Raw genomic sequence first — 14086 nt, 5'->3', positions numbered from 1 at the left:
ACCAGCTGCAGGAACAGCTGCTGAACACTGGAAGAAAACAAACCAGCTTGGTGGGGAGGAAGGATATAGGTTTAAAATATGGTAAGTTGTTCAGAAAATTGCAGTAGCAAGGCTTTTGCCATGATGTCCTCCAAGAGCACGCCACATCTGTGTGCACCAGACAAGCCTGCAACGTGTCTGTCCTGCCCTGCTGCGGGTGTCACAGAATCACAGAAGTGTCAATACTGGAAGAGACCTATGGAGATCATCCAGTCCAACCCTCCACCAAGGCAAAGTCACCTAGAGCTGGTCACACAGGAACGTGTCCAGGTGGGTTCTGAACGTCTCCAGAGGGAGAGTCCATAACCTCCCCGTACAGCCTGTTCCAGTGCTCTGCTGCCCTCAGTGTAAAGTTCTTCCTTGTGTTGAGGTAATACTTCTCGTATTTTAATTTATGGCCATTACTCATCCTGCCGCTAGGCACCAGTGAAAGAGCCTGGCACCATCCTCTTGGTACCCGCCTTTGAGATACGTATCATTGATGAGATCCCCTTTCGGTCTTCTCAGACCAATGCCTGCAGTTCCTCTAGTCTCTCCTCATAAGAGAGACGCTCCAGACCCGTAATCATCTTTCTGACCCTCTGCTGGACCCCCTCCAATATGATGGGGTAAGGTGTTTAAAAAGCCGCTCTTGCAAGGGCTTTCGCCACGATGTTTTCCAAGAGCACAGCACACTCGTGTGCACCAGACAAGCCTGTGAGGCGTGGGATGCCGCCCTCCCCTGCCGCGTCTCCGAGGGAGACCAAGGCTTGGCTGGGCGAGGCACCGCAGCCGCTGCCTTGCCCCCTCCACCCGGGGCTTCGTCCCGGCACATCTGCACCGGGGGCCAGGGCAGGGCAGCCCCCGCCAGGGGCCACAGCCGCTCTGCGCCCACACTGAGGGGAGCCCGCCATGGCGCCGAGAGGCTCCTCCCGCCATGCCCGGCATTTCCTGGCCGCGCTGCCGGGAGACGCCGCCGGGGCGGGGCGGGGAGGAGCGGGGCGGGAAGGGGAGGATGCTGCGGCCGCCGCGGGGCGAGGCGGCGGCAGCGGCGGCTGGAGTATCGGTATTTGGCGGCATAGAGGATGCGGCGGCGGTGGTGTCGGCAGCAGCAGGCGGAGGAGCGGGGAGCGATGCGGTGCTGCGCGGCGGGGCCGTGGCCGCACAGCGCCCTCACCACGCTCCTGCTGACAGGTCGGTCACGGCGCGTCTCCCCGCGGCGAGCGGTGACGGGCCCCGCCGGCAGCGGCCGGCCTGCGCCGCGGTGTCCCCTCTGCTCGGGCTTCGCGTCCCCTCCCCGCGGAGCCGCCCCCCGCCTCGCCCTCCGGCTGCGGCTCGCTGCGCGCCCCATTCCCGCTGCTCCGTGCCCGCTGTCAGTGCGGGGCCGGGCCGCCCCAGCATCCCCCCGTGCCGCGGCTCCAGCGGCTCCCGGGGGACGCTCCCCGGCGGCGCAGGGATGGCGGCCTGCGCGCCCCCGCCCGGCACCGCCACAGCCCCTCCCGGCGCGGCGGGGCCGGGCTGAGGGAGCCCGGGGCCCGGCTGAGGGAGCCCGGGGCCGGCGGGTGAGGCCGGAGCGGGGCTGCCGGCGGGGCGCGGGAGCCAGGCCTGCCTCAGAGCCGCTGGATGGTGCGGGAGGCTCCGCTCCCGGGGACTGGGCCGGGCTCGCTGCGCCCCTCCGCTCCCCGGACCTGGTGCCTGATGCGAGAGACGGGCTGTTGTGATTACGGGATTGTCTTTTGTGTTGCCCCTCTTCTCCCTTATTTCCCATCCTGACCACTTAATCCAACCGGGCCAGAATTAGGAATTCAAAAAAAGTCTTGATCCTGGTCCCTAAAAGCTAAAGACTAGTTTTCATGCAGTAGGCAGGTTTTTCACCCACAAGGTTCTTCACAGTGAAATATTTCAAACAACTAACACGTAATAGCAGCCCAGCCACGGCACTGCCTTTGTGAGACTTGTTACACCAAGGGTAAGTTAACAGCAAGAAATCTATTTGGGTTATTTTGAGTTCTGAGAGGTCAGTGGTGTGTTATCTGCAAGCAGTCTGCTCTATATCCCTTTGAATAGTATCGATGTACCCTCCTAGTACTTCTTTTACTTATGACCATACTTGTCATAGGTTATTGGCAGCAGAATTGACATGAGGCACTGGATATATTGAAGATGTCATAAGAACTTAAGTGTGGATTTGTTCAATATGAGGATTCATTTGTTTGATGCAAGACACTGCCCTTATGTGGAAATTTTTCCTACCTCTTTCGCCTTCCTCTGCATAACTAATTGTGATATAGCAACCAAGCAAGAGCTAGGAAAGTTTAGACAAAGCCTTCAGTATCAACTGAATAATGTATTTTTAAAAAGTCAACTAACTGAACTTCTAGAAACTGAGTTGTGAGCTTAACCCACAAGTCCTTTCCAGGCTGCGTGGCGAGGGAAGAGGTCTCAAGGTTTTTTCATAATAACTTTTTCACTTAGACCTTTCTAAGGTTGGTTCAGTGAGATTTTATTAGTTAAAACAGAAGAATACATGGTTTGAAATTGATGTGAAAAAGGAGGCATGAACTTTAGTTCAGTTACATTCTTTCAGGAGATATCTATATAAAAATTACTCTTCAGCAAGGTGGAGATTTGTAGCGTGTTTCTGATCTGGATGAAACTGTCCCAGTAGCTCACCTGAGCTCCTCTGCATTCTCTCTAAGTAAAGAACTTCCAACCTCGTCTGCTGGCTCCAACGTGAGCCATTGCCCGGCATGAAAAGCCATTCTTTTGAGTCCTGATCTGAAGTAAACTCTGCAGTACTGCAGCATTACTTAACAAGGCAAGAGACATCTTACAGACAAAACGGCACATGAGAAGTAGCATAGGACTTGTAAATAGATTTCTTTTAGTCCTCCTCAATTAATACAGATTAGTTTTTCCCATTTGTGTTGTAGTACTTGATCTACAGAAGGAACTTGGCTTATGCTTTTTGCGTTTCTTAAAAATGTGTGAAAAAGGCTTTTTGGAGGAGGATAGCTGCTGTCAGAATTCAGAAGGGATGTCTGCCTCTCACTTCTCCCTGTCGTCCTTGAGGTAAAACATTATTCCAAGATCCAGGAGTTTCACGAGAATTAAGAATTTAAAGGTTATAAAAGTGATTTCAATTGCTCCTGGGGGTCTAGTATAGTATTCAAATTGAAGGTATTGACTCTCAAATGCAAGCTGATGATGCCCCACTGCTAAGAAAATATGGGACTTCATTGTGAGAAGTGACATATAGGATTAAGCATTTCTACTAGAAACTAGTTAGACGTTCTTTGACCCTAGCTTTATAGTAACAGACTTCCTAGAAGTTTGCTAAATTACGCTAATAGAGCTGTCTGTGATATTGGTTTGGCAGAGCAATTAATTGTCCCCATGTTGTGTATCTGCAGAGAGAGTGGCTATCAAAACATTGTTTGGGTGACTGTGGTTTTGCCCTGTATTTCTGCCCTTAGAATTAGTTGTCAGTGCCCATGTTGTCCCTGGAACCTGTCTCATCCCAGGAATAGGGAGTTGTAGAGCAATGGAGTTGTATTCTCCTTTCCCTATAAAGGGGTCAAAATGGGGAAGAAGCTCATTAGTTCTCACTTTGCAAGCTGTGGTTATGTGGTCACATTAATTTGTGGTAAGGCTGCACTGCTGCCAGAAAACATTCTCCAGCCCTTGCACAGCTAGGGATTATTTGCTGCTTCCCTTGGTGACGGCTAACTCGTGTAGTGACACTGTGGATTGGGTCATCTGGCTCAAAACTAGTCAACCCACAAAAATAGTTCACTGAAATGCATGTACTGCCCAGGACTGGTATGGGATCATTTCCAGTGGTGTGTGCTAGGTGATGAAGAATGAGCTGGGAATGCCCCCTTTGAGCAGGGCATGGACATTTAAAACAGCTGTGAAATCACTGGCTGGAGTGAGGATCCAGGAGGCTGAACCAAATCTCTGCGCTTTTCCTGCTGTTGACAGCAGAAGTGCTTTTGGCAGCACTCCTCTGCTAAACCACACCCTGTGCAAGGAGGCAGAACATTTCACAGATGGTCTGGTGTTTTCAGACTAACACCACAGCACACCTGCCCTTTTTCCTGTAGTGGAAATCGTAAGGTGCAGAGAAGCAGCTTTCCTTCAGAGAGCCTCTGCATGTCTGTCTGCCTATGAAGATGCTGCCTGGGCTGCTAATCTGAGCCAGGTCAGTACACACAATCTAATGTCAATAGGTACTTACTTGAATAAGTAATTACAGGAGGGGAAAAGTAGCCATTCCATTAATATGCTTTTCATTACAGAAACACATTATTTATAGGCAGTACATGGAGAGATCTTAGAGGTCCAAAAGCCAGATGATAAGAAGTCAGCTTTATAGCAGAAGATATTACATGGAGAGATCTTAGAGGTCCAAAAGCCAGATGATAAGAAGTCAGCTTTATAGCAGAAGATATAACTGTTCAGTGTTAGTGTAGAGAAGCCTATTTTTGATCCTTAATGTTTTTAGATTTGATTAGGAGCTCATTAAAGTACTTCAGGAATTGCAGTCACTGAAGTAAAACCTTTTCTCTAGAAGAAAGATAATTTTTCCTAGTTTGATTGGAAATAATTAAAAATATATATTTAAAAGAGTATCTGGTTTTTTTTTTCAGTATGTGAAGAGCTTTTGGATTCTTCCTGAACAGAGAGTAATAAATTTACTGCAGTTGCTATCAGTGTAGAGTCCCTTCCTTGGCAGACTTCTAGAGGAAATGAGGGAGTTGCCAGTTTTGATTACTTCACAGGAATTTGAATCTGTGTCTAAATGTTGTTACAATTGCAACACAGACAAAATGTCTTTTAAATGTAGGTTATTTTAGTGACAGTCCAAGCTATGAAAATGAAAAGTTAGAAAGCACAACCTACTGAGCAGACAGAAATCTTAGCATATTGAAATCAATGACTTTTTGAATTCCTTAGTCTTTCAGAACAATTGCCACCTCAGAAATCTGGAATGCAATTGCAGGGATACCCTGATAGTTTATATCAAAAGATGACAGAAATGTAGGAGACATCCCAGAACAGCAGGCCACCAGGGTGGCCTGGTCACACCCCTTAGTTACACCACAGACCTGGGGCTGGAACCACTGAAACTGAGAATGTTTTCCTCACATTTGTGAAAATGCTACCCTGATTTGGTTCTCTTGTCAGGCCTGCAGTAGGAGGGAGAATGGTGGTGGGTAAATGCTGCTGTTAATAAATCATGAGGGTTTTGTTCTCCCAGTAGTTAATTTGAAGCATACCCATGAATGCAAATGCTGAAGGTTAAGAGTGAGACTGACAAATGCTTCATTTGATTACTTCACTTGAATGATTTAGGAGAAATGTTCAGATGTTACAGTAATCAGTGGATAGCATAGGAACCAAATGGAAAACCATTGCCTGCTGAACAAAGTTGAATAAGAATAGAGCTGAGAAACATTTCTGGGGTTGATTTGGACTTTTAAACAGTTTGAATAAATGGAATGTAGAGGGACCTGAGCAATCTGCAATGGAGAACGAACACAAATTAATTGCTGTTTCTTACATAGTAGCTGTTGTTGAAGAGAGTCAGACAATATCCAGTCTCAGTGTGAATTTCCACTGAGCGAATCCCCTTTAATTCATAGTAAATTTCTGCCATGTGCTACATAGTAGGCAAGAGGACAGTGCATGGAAGTGAGAAGAGGAGGGAGAGTGGGTGGGTGCTGCAACTTCTGCCTCCTTTACCGGATGATGTGACAAGTGGGCAAGTATCCAGTGCAGACACCAGTGGATCCTCAGTAACTGTTTGGCTACAAGCTCTGATTTCAGCTGTGGGCCAAGCACCCTGCAGATGGTTGTCTCTTCACAGATTTTTCACTTCAATTTGTGGTGTCAGTTTCTAATTGTTCTGCTGTGTGGTTCTCAGCAATCCTTCAGAAAATTGTGCTGTGTGTGGATCTGCACTTCCAGCTCAGGATGCAGGAAGGAGGACTGAGCCAGATGGGATATGCACTAGAGGAGTGCAAGGGTAGCTTTTTAGAGCAGGCAGTGCTGAAAGAGAGTGAGGGGCAGTGTAAGCATGGCCCAAGGCCCTGGTTTGTGGCATCAAAGTTACAAGCGTGTGTTTATGTCAGGTCCCAGGGGAAGGTGGAGGCCTAGGAGAGAGGGGAAATGGTGAGGTTTGAGAGCTGGAGCTGCTTTAATAATAGGAGAGATCCTAAATCAAAGAAGGAATAAGAGGATAGGTAGAGGTGCAGGATACACTGTGGAGGTCACAGTGCAGTAAAGGAATGGTGAAGGCAAAGTTGCTCCATTATACTTGGGTCCTTTTCTGATTGTTACATGGTCAGAAATTGTTCTGGGTATCCTCTCTGTTAAATATTATGCAAATGTACTTTAAAAAGGTAAAAAAAATTAATACAAATCTGATTTTTATTTATAACAACACAATTATATTTAAAGAATAATTAAAAGAAAATATAATTGGAGAAAGAAAAAAAAGCCTGTGATATGGTTCATCTGGGCATATTCAAGTCCCAAGCACAGAGCTATGAATTGCTCCTTCTGTTGAAGGCAGTGGTGGATCCTCCAGCAACTGTGGCAACATGTGTAACAGACTGAAGAGCCTGACACTATTAACATTCTTTTCATCGTGAGTACAAGGCTGATTAAATTAATTCTAAACTGTCTCTTTGATAAAATGCATAGTTTGAATCCCTGCATTCTGTAGTATAAGGTCTCTTTTGTCATCCTTTAATCATATTCAGATCTTCCCAGAGCCTTCCTTGTGTTGTCAGTTGCTTCTTGAAGGCTCTGCTAGACAGAGCATTTGAACAGTGATCATATTTGTGTCAAGTACAAAAATAAAGTCTGCCTGTTCCTCCTTGATGTTGCTGTTTACATGTCAGCTATTCTAGCCAGTGTTCTGGTGAAAGCTCTGTTCAACCTGACTTACATCTCTAGGTTGTTACCCAAGCTGAGCATCCCTGAATTTGTGCTCACAGTGTGTGTTTGGCATGCTGCTGCCTTTGTTCCTGGTGTGCAGTTACATTTTAGTCTATTGCACTGCACATCACTGATCACCTTTTTACCAGACAATGCAGACTGTTCTGTCATCTCTATTATTTGTCATTCTCCTAGCCTTTTTTTTAACCTGCAAATTCTATCAGTATATTTGATACCTACAAGTCATTCTTTGTCTCCCTCCTCATCTGTCTCTATCCTGCCTCTCTTCCCTCCCCTCAGTTACATAAGGCTAATGCCAAAACTTTGTCAGACCCACTAGAAAGCTCATAGAACAAATTAACTTTTTAGCAGCCCTATTCTCTTACTTTTCACATCTGTCATTTGAAATCAAATTACTGGTGATATATATGAAAACATCCCACTGTAAACTCTAGGATCTGAGAACAGGCATACTGGTTGCTTTTCCAGTTGCCCTGTAAAATGCAGCATAGCATGGAGAGGTAGACAGATAACTTCTTCCACAAGCCAAACCTAGCACAGCATGGAACCTGAATTAAAGACACTTACTGGGCATCTACATTGAAAAACATGTTGTAGAACTTGTCTTTTTTTATCTTTTTCTATTTTTAAATTGCATTTAAATATGTTAAAATGATTTAGTATCTACTTTTTCAATCCAAGTGTTAGGTGAGAAGCTGTATAGCTAAGGGTAACATCATTATTGCTGCCTTTACCAGGAAAAACTTGTGGGCTCACCAAAAGTGTCTAAAAAGATGCATTAAATCTTTAATAAGGATTAAATAAGGACTGTGATAAGTATAATATTTTTGACAGGAACTGTGGTAACTGATACTATTCTCCATTTAATAATTCAGTAATCTAATCTTGTATTAATTGTTTTGTCTGGTACTGTGCTGGTTTGTAGCTGACAAGCCTCTGGTTGCCCAGCTCATTCTGTTGGAATTATGGAACAACTTTATTTGACCTTTTTAGGAATTTCTTGAGTTTTTCAATACTTACTAAAATTTACACAAAGTCCTCTGCAGTACTAAATTTCATAGTCCTTCAGATGTTATGTTAAGACTTGCAATATATGCAGATCAGTTCAGCAGGGAAAAAATTGTTAGAAACATTGTTGTGTTGGTATGGTAATTATGCATTAATCAAATTATTTAATTTAAGAAATAAGTAAAATTAAAAGTGCGTTAAAGTGCAATTTTTAATTACACTTCATCCTCAATTCTGTTCTAGATGTTTTCTGTAAACTATCAATAATAAATATCTGTCTTACATGTGTAGATTGAGTGTGGTGTATCTTTATTACTGCCTAAGTCAGATCTGTTTGGCTCCTGAATTCTGTTTGGAGAATGTATTATCACTTATTTAAAAGCTGCCTGGTGTAACAGGTCTGAAGTTTCCATAGATGTTTAGGCTTCTTTCATGTACTCTGCATGGTTTCCAATAACTGTTCATTTCTTCCTGCAAACTGGTGCATCTGTACACAAGTACTGCTCCTTGTTGTTTCTGGTATTGCTGTTTTTACAAGGACATTAAGATGCTAATCCAAAAACATCTTTGATCCAGGGTTTGACATGAGTTCTCACTCCCAAACTATTTCACAATAAAAATACCTACCCATTATGGCCACTTTCCCTTTCCCAGCATCTGACTGCAGTTCCTTCCCTCTGCACTTTCAGCTGGCATGCTACTGTACAGCTGGTATACCTATTATTCATCACAGAAGAGCAGGAACAAAAAGTGGGAAGTGAGGAGGGAGCTATTCTCAGGCACTTCTGCTGCTGGTGAGATGGAGTCGTCCTGTCAGCTCCACAGCTGCTTTCTGTCTCCAGGAATCATTTGCTCCTCACTGCACTTAAAACTTCCACCTTCAGCTGCAAGTATCCAGCTGATTTCAGGCTGTGTTCTAGTTGTGTGGGAAGTAGGCAGCCATTTTTAATGGGTTCTTTTTTCAAAATTGATTATTGGTTATACCTGCAAGGCAATCAGTCCCTCGTGTCTTTATATGAGCATCATTATAAAAACAAAGCTTGCTTATATTACTTTTCCTACTTTGACCAAAAGATACTACTCCAGTGAAAGCTACTTTATATGTTTTTCGCTGTATATGAGGTTTTGCCAGTGCAAAGACATTTTTCAGAGAATGCTCTTCTTCATCTTTGTTATCAGTACAATTATGTGAGCCAAAGTGTGTGCAGAGGTTTCAGCATTTAGTGTGAACTTAGCTTATTTGGAAAAATGGGTGTCAAAAAGGTGATTGTCAGGAAGATTATTATATATTTATATATTCAAACCAAACACCTCTGATTTTTCACCTGTGGTTCCTAAATCTGACTAAAACCAAAACATGCTGTAGAAGGTGTCTGATTCCATCTGTTCAGATTGTTTGTGGAAGTCTGTTGGTCTGACTAATTTTTTTTTTTGCATTTGTTTTATTCTGAAAAGCTTTTTTGCTAAGCTCTGCTGATGGCAATAATGGAACTGTTAACTGGACGACTAAGCGAGCCCACAGTTATGTTATCAGCAGAATAAAGGCTGTTCAGAAGAATGGTGAGTTTAGGTTGTAAGTTTAAATACCTCGTTGGTTCAAGCAAACCTGCTTTTAATATTCCTCTTGCTTTTCCAGTCATGTCTTTATTTTAGGAGTAGGGTGCTATTTTAAGGTAGGTAATTTGGAAAATTTTACATTTCTTTGATCTTCAGATATTCACAGACCTGCGTGTTCTTGTTAGTCTTCCCTGACTTTTCCTGTTCCTGTAGCTTTGCTTGAAATAATGGCTGTGTTTATATCTAATACTGCACATTTTCTTATCATGGCTGGTTGCTTGAAGGTACCTCTGCAGTTTGCTTAATACAATAACTTCTCTGTAACAATTTTAAAAAGTCTTCTCACACATGAAGGTAGAAAGACTGTTTTACTGTCATTTATGCAAGTACACATCAAATACTGTGGCACACCGGATGAGAAGAAGCTTTGCCCTGATTGCTCATCCAGGCAATCTGGATTTGCCTTCAGATCAAGTTATTTCTGGGATTGTGCTTCATCTGCTGAATATGACAAGAGAGAGAACCAGCTGAAATTTCTAGGAAAACCCCCCAAAACTCCCAGGTGTATTCATTCCTGAGGGTCATCAACATACAGGCTGCAACCAACATGGTGAAACTTCTGAAATTTCTGGAGATGGGGGTTTTCTGTTTCTGGTAAGAGGCTCTGGGGTGCAGGCTGGTAAAATCCTGTCTGAATTCCTGGCTGTGCCTCTGTTCAAGACCTATAAGGAGATCTTGGGATCTACAGAAAGTCCTCCAAGTGATCTGGAAACAAGAAAGAGGAAAGTTGTGCTGTCAAGGTAGCTGATTCTAGCAGGGATCTGATGTGATCCTAAGTAATGAAGATTTTTAATTTCCCATGATTAGTTTTACAGAAGCTTTTCACAGTCCTGGAGACTTTTATCTACCGCAGGGATTTTGCCCAGACAATTCACAGCTGGCAGCCTGCTGTATTAGATTAGTATCTAATTTGTTAAGTATATTCAGTTTTGTTCCTAGATCACCCAAGATGATGATTAGACATTCATCTCCAGTCTCAGTCTCACAAAAACAATCATGGGATTTAAAGCTTGTGAAGAAAGTAGCATTTCACTTGTTTCATTATTGAAGAGCTAGTGATAGCTGTAGTGGATTGAAGACTCATCATTTTCCTTCTGCTTTTGAAGAAACTTCTTGGGGGAAAACAAGGAAGGCATCTTTGACAAGAAGAGCAAGAACTTTTGAGTTCCTAATCACCATACCTGTGTCATTATGATGTGTTTGCCATTATGTCGTTTATGGGTTTTTTCCTTCTGAGAGATGTTTCTAGACTTCCACCAAAATCAGTGTTTTATATCTGTATCAAATCCTTACTGGCATACTTACTTCAGCAGCAGGGAATGTCTCATTGCTAGGAATGGGCCGGCATTTAGTGGTGGTAATGGGTTTCCTATAGCAGACAAAATAAGTGTTATATTTTTTTTTTTCAATAACTGCTGATTCTGTTATGCTTGTTTCTTTCTGAAAGAATTGCTTACAGAGAAAAAATACACATTACTTTTTCATTGGTCTTCCTGTTTGAAATGGATTTTCATTGTAGAGGAAAAGCATCAGAAATGGAAAAATGAACTTTTCTAGGTATTTGATGCACTTTCAGCCAGCCACCATATTTTTGTCAACTTCTCTGTTCTATTAATGTTACTTTTTCAGCTTTTCTTGAAGATATTTTAAAGGAAATTAGTTAACTTCCTTGTGCTGTTTATGGCTGATTCAGAGAATTGAGTGCAGAGGTTTTTTGGATGGTAATTTACTAATTTTAAGTGGTTAAATCAACTATTTGCTATATGTAAGCCTACGTAATGAAAATTATGGTAATTGATTTATTAACCACACAATTGTAACAATTCAAATTTCAGGATCATTTTAATTTTGTCACTAAGATTAAATTATTAGAAAGGCACTCTGTTCAGTATTGTGTTAAAAGTGGTTTTCACCACTATAAGAAAAAGCAGATGCTATGGAATGTGATTGGTAGTACATCCAAAGCTATACATTCTGCAACATTAAGCTTGAAGAGTGGGGAGTATGTAACTAAATGTGGAGGTCTACATTACAGATGTCTGCATCTCTTCTCAGATGCCTCTGCAGTCCATGGAGATCTAGTCAGTGTAACCTGGAATCTAGGACATGATTCATCTCATTTTACAGGCAAAATCAAATACATCAACCCCTAGAAGCGTCTGTTTCTTCTGCACTGACTATAAAAGGAGCCTGACTAACTCAGTGGTGGATGTTGTTTCTCTAGGCATCTAAAATTAGGTGAGAGAGATTCCACTCAGAGTACGTGGTGCGAGGGCTGAAATGCCTGTGATTAATGCCTAATTAATGGTGCCTTTTTAAGCTCAAGTAAGAAAGTTAGTGTAATTTTAAGGCTGGAGGAATAATACCAGGATTAAAAAATTACACCAGCATTAAGAAGTTATGAGAGCTTTATCTGCATTTCCAATGTGTCCTGCTAATTGATCCAAGTTTTGAAATTATTCCCTCTGGGACCTACAAGTTTGTTCCTATGAGTTTGTTACAGTGACTCTGAAGTGTCTTTTGGAGTCTGTCTTCCCAATGACAGCACAGTGACAGCACCTCCATGTTGTATGGCCTAGAATTTGTTTTTAGAGATGTGATTCCTTCATGAAGTTTCTTCTACTTTGGCAAGTGTGATGGTTTTGCAAGCAAGCAAGGCTGGTAGCTACATGTGGTTATCTGTGGCTTACCAACTTTATCTACATCTCACTGACAAATTCTATTATCAATGATAATTTCTTTCGGGACATTAAATTCAAATTCAGTAGTAATAAAACTAGTAATACAAGCTACAATCAATCTTATTAAGATACCGTGAGAAACACCTATTAAATCAGTATTTTCTGTTTATATTTACATTTTGAAACTTGTTGATAAAGTGGTTTCTTATCCGTCTAATTTATTGTAATGGTTTCTTCATTCTTCTAATTCATTAAAATATGTATGTAGTTCTGCATCAAATGCGTAATACCTAAAATAGCTATGCCCTTGTCAATGAATTTTGTACTAAATAAAAAACACCTTATTGCTTTTACATATGCTGATTGCTCTGAATTAAGTTTTCTTTAGCTTTTGGTTCTCAGTCCTGTAAAACATGACTTTACTTTTTGTGCTTGGAATCAGTTTCACCTGACTGGCTTATAAATACCCTTGTGCTTTAGTTTTATCCTTCAGTACAAGCCAAACATCTTCAGTAAAGAGCTCTCTAACCAAAATGTGAGATGTATTTTACCCTGGTGGTCTGAGAAAGTCTAGCTTTAAGAGCTCATAAAAATCAGCTGACATGAATTGCTATGTCATTTTCTGCCCAAGAACTGAAAAATCTGCCATTTCTGTTCAGTGGGGAATGAGAACTATCAATCAGTAAGGTTTCTCTGTATTCTTCTGTTGCTTTCTTTATGTAAAATATTAGGAAACATGATTGTATAATTCATTTAATGTACGTTTATTAAAGTAATATTACAAATAAACCAACTATAAAATTGCAATAGCCTTCCTCATTTTTTAAACTACAGTAAAAATAAAGAGCTTATACCACTTTTGAAATCTTAACACAGGCAGTTTTGTTTATTGCAGTCTTGGTAATGATCCTGTTTGGTAAAGAGAGGGTTTGCTCTGTGTTCTCTTCTTAAATCTATATAACCTTTTAAAAATCATATTAACAGGTGTCTAATATTTGTTGCTTTCCTTCTCCCAGATGCCTGCATTGCTGTTGAAATGCATGAGGTTACCTACAGCATGTCTCACTTTTACTTTTTTTTCTGTCTCTTATCTCTCCTTCTGCTTTTCAGTGTACACAATTCTGTCTAAGGTGCACTCTGATCGGAATGTATACCCTTCTGCTGGAGTTCTGTTTGTTCATGTTTTGGAGAGAGAATACTTTAAGGGGGAATTTCCTCCTTACCCAAAGCCTGGTATGAGATGCTAAGATCTTCCGTATTATATACAAATACAGAAAAAACATTGTTATAAAAAACTGAAGTCTATTCATCATAGCTCATGGTTCAACATATAGGATAAACAAGACAGGTTTTATTTTCTGTTGAAATATCTTCAAATGAAAAAAAAAATGTAGTCCTATACTTCTAAAATACTCTACTTTGTGATTGTTTGTGAAAAGGTGCATGTAATTGTGTATTGTGGGAAAAAATGTACTTAATTTGGGCAGGTGTAGTAACACTATATATCTCATATTAAGAAGTGTTCCTTCACTTTTGCATTAAATATGAAATTGTGGAAATTTATTAATTATGTCTGTTAAAAATGCTATTTATCTGGTCACTGTTTCAGACATAGTATGTATCAGGCTATATGAAGGAACAATTTGAAAGCATATAGTAAATGTAAGAGAAAATAGAAGATAAAATCAAATATGAGACTTCACAATACTGTTTTCTTTCGTTTTGAAAAATAGTGTTTTCGCTTCAGCCTTCTTCCTGTATTTAGGAACAGTTTAATGTTAGTAAGCAGATTG

General features: G+C 41.6%; 1 protein-coding gene across 8 annotated transcripts in view; it reads left to right on the top strand.

Annotated features, from left to right (window-relative positions):
* Nucleotides 1-1021: 1021 nt before the first annotated feature.
* SGCE (sarcoglycan epsilon) overlaps nucleotides 1022-14086 on the top strand; it is a 33037-nt gene continuing 19972 nt past the window's right edge. For 5 of the 8 annotated variants that reach the window (XM_066317591.1, XM_066317582.1, XM_066317556.1 and 2 more), the window contains exons 1-3: nucleotides 1022-1212; nucleotides 9451-9555; nucleotides 13404-13526. In XM_066317591.1, the coding sequence (XP_066173688.1) occupies nucleotides 1104-1212; nucleotides 9451-9555; nucleotides 13404-13526 (337 nt within the window). In that variant the 5' untranslated portion in view covers nucleotides 1022-1103. Of the gene's footprint in view, nucleotides 1213-8356; nucleotides 8790-9450; nucleotides 9556-13403; nucleotides 13527-14086 lie in introns of those variants that run through there. The other 3 variants (XM_066317539.1, XM_066317564.1, XM_066317574.1) reach the window with 3 other exon arrangements.

This window comes from Sylvia atricapilla, chromosome 1 (assembly GCF_009819655.1).
Source record: "Sylvia atricapilla isolate bSylAtr1 chromosome 1, bSylAtr1.pri, whole genome shotgun sequence".
In the NCBI taxonomy this organism is placed as follows: domain Eukaryota; kingdom Metazoa; phylum Chordata; class Aves; order Passeriformes; family Sylviidae; genus Sylvia; species Sylvia atricapilla.
This window is presented reverse-complemented; position numbering and strand designations above follow the sequence as displayed.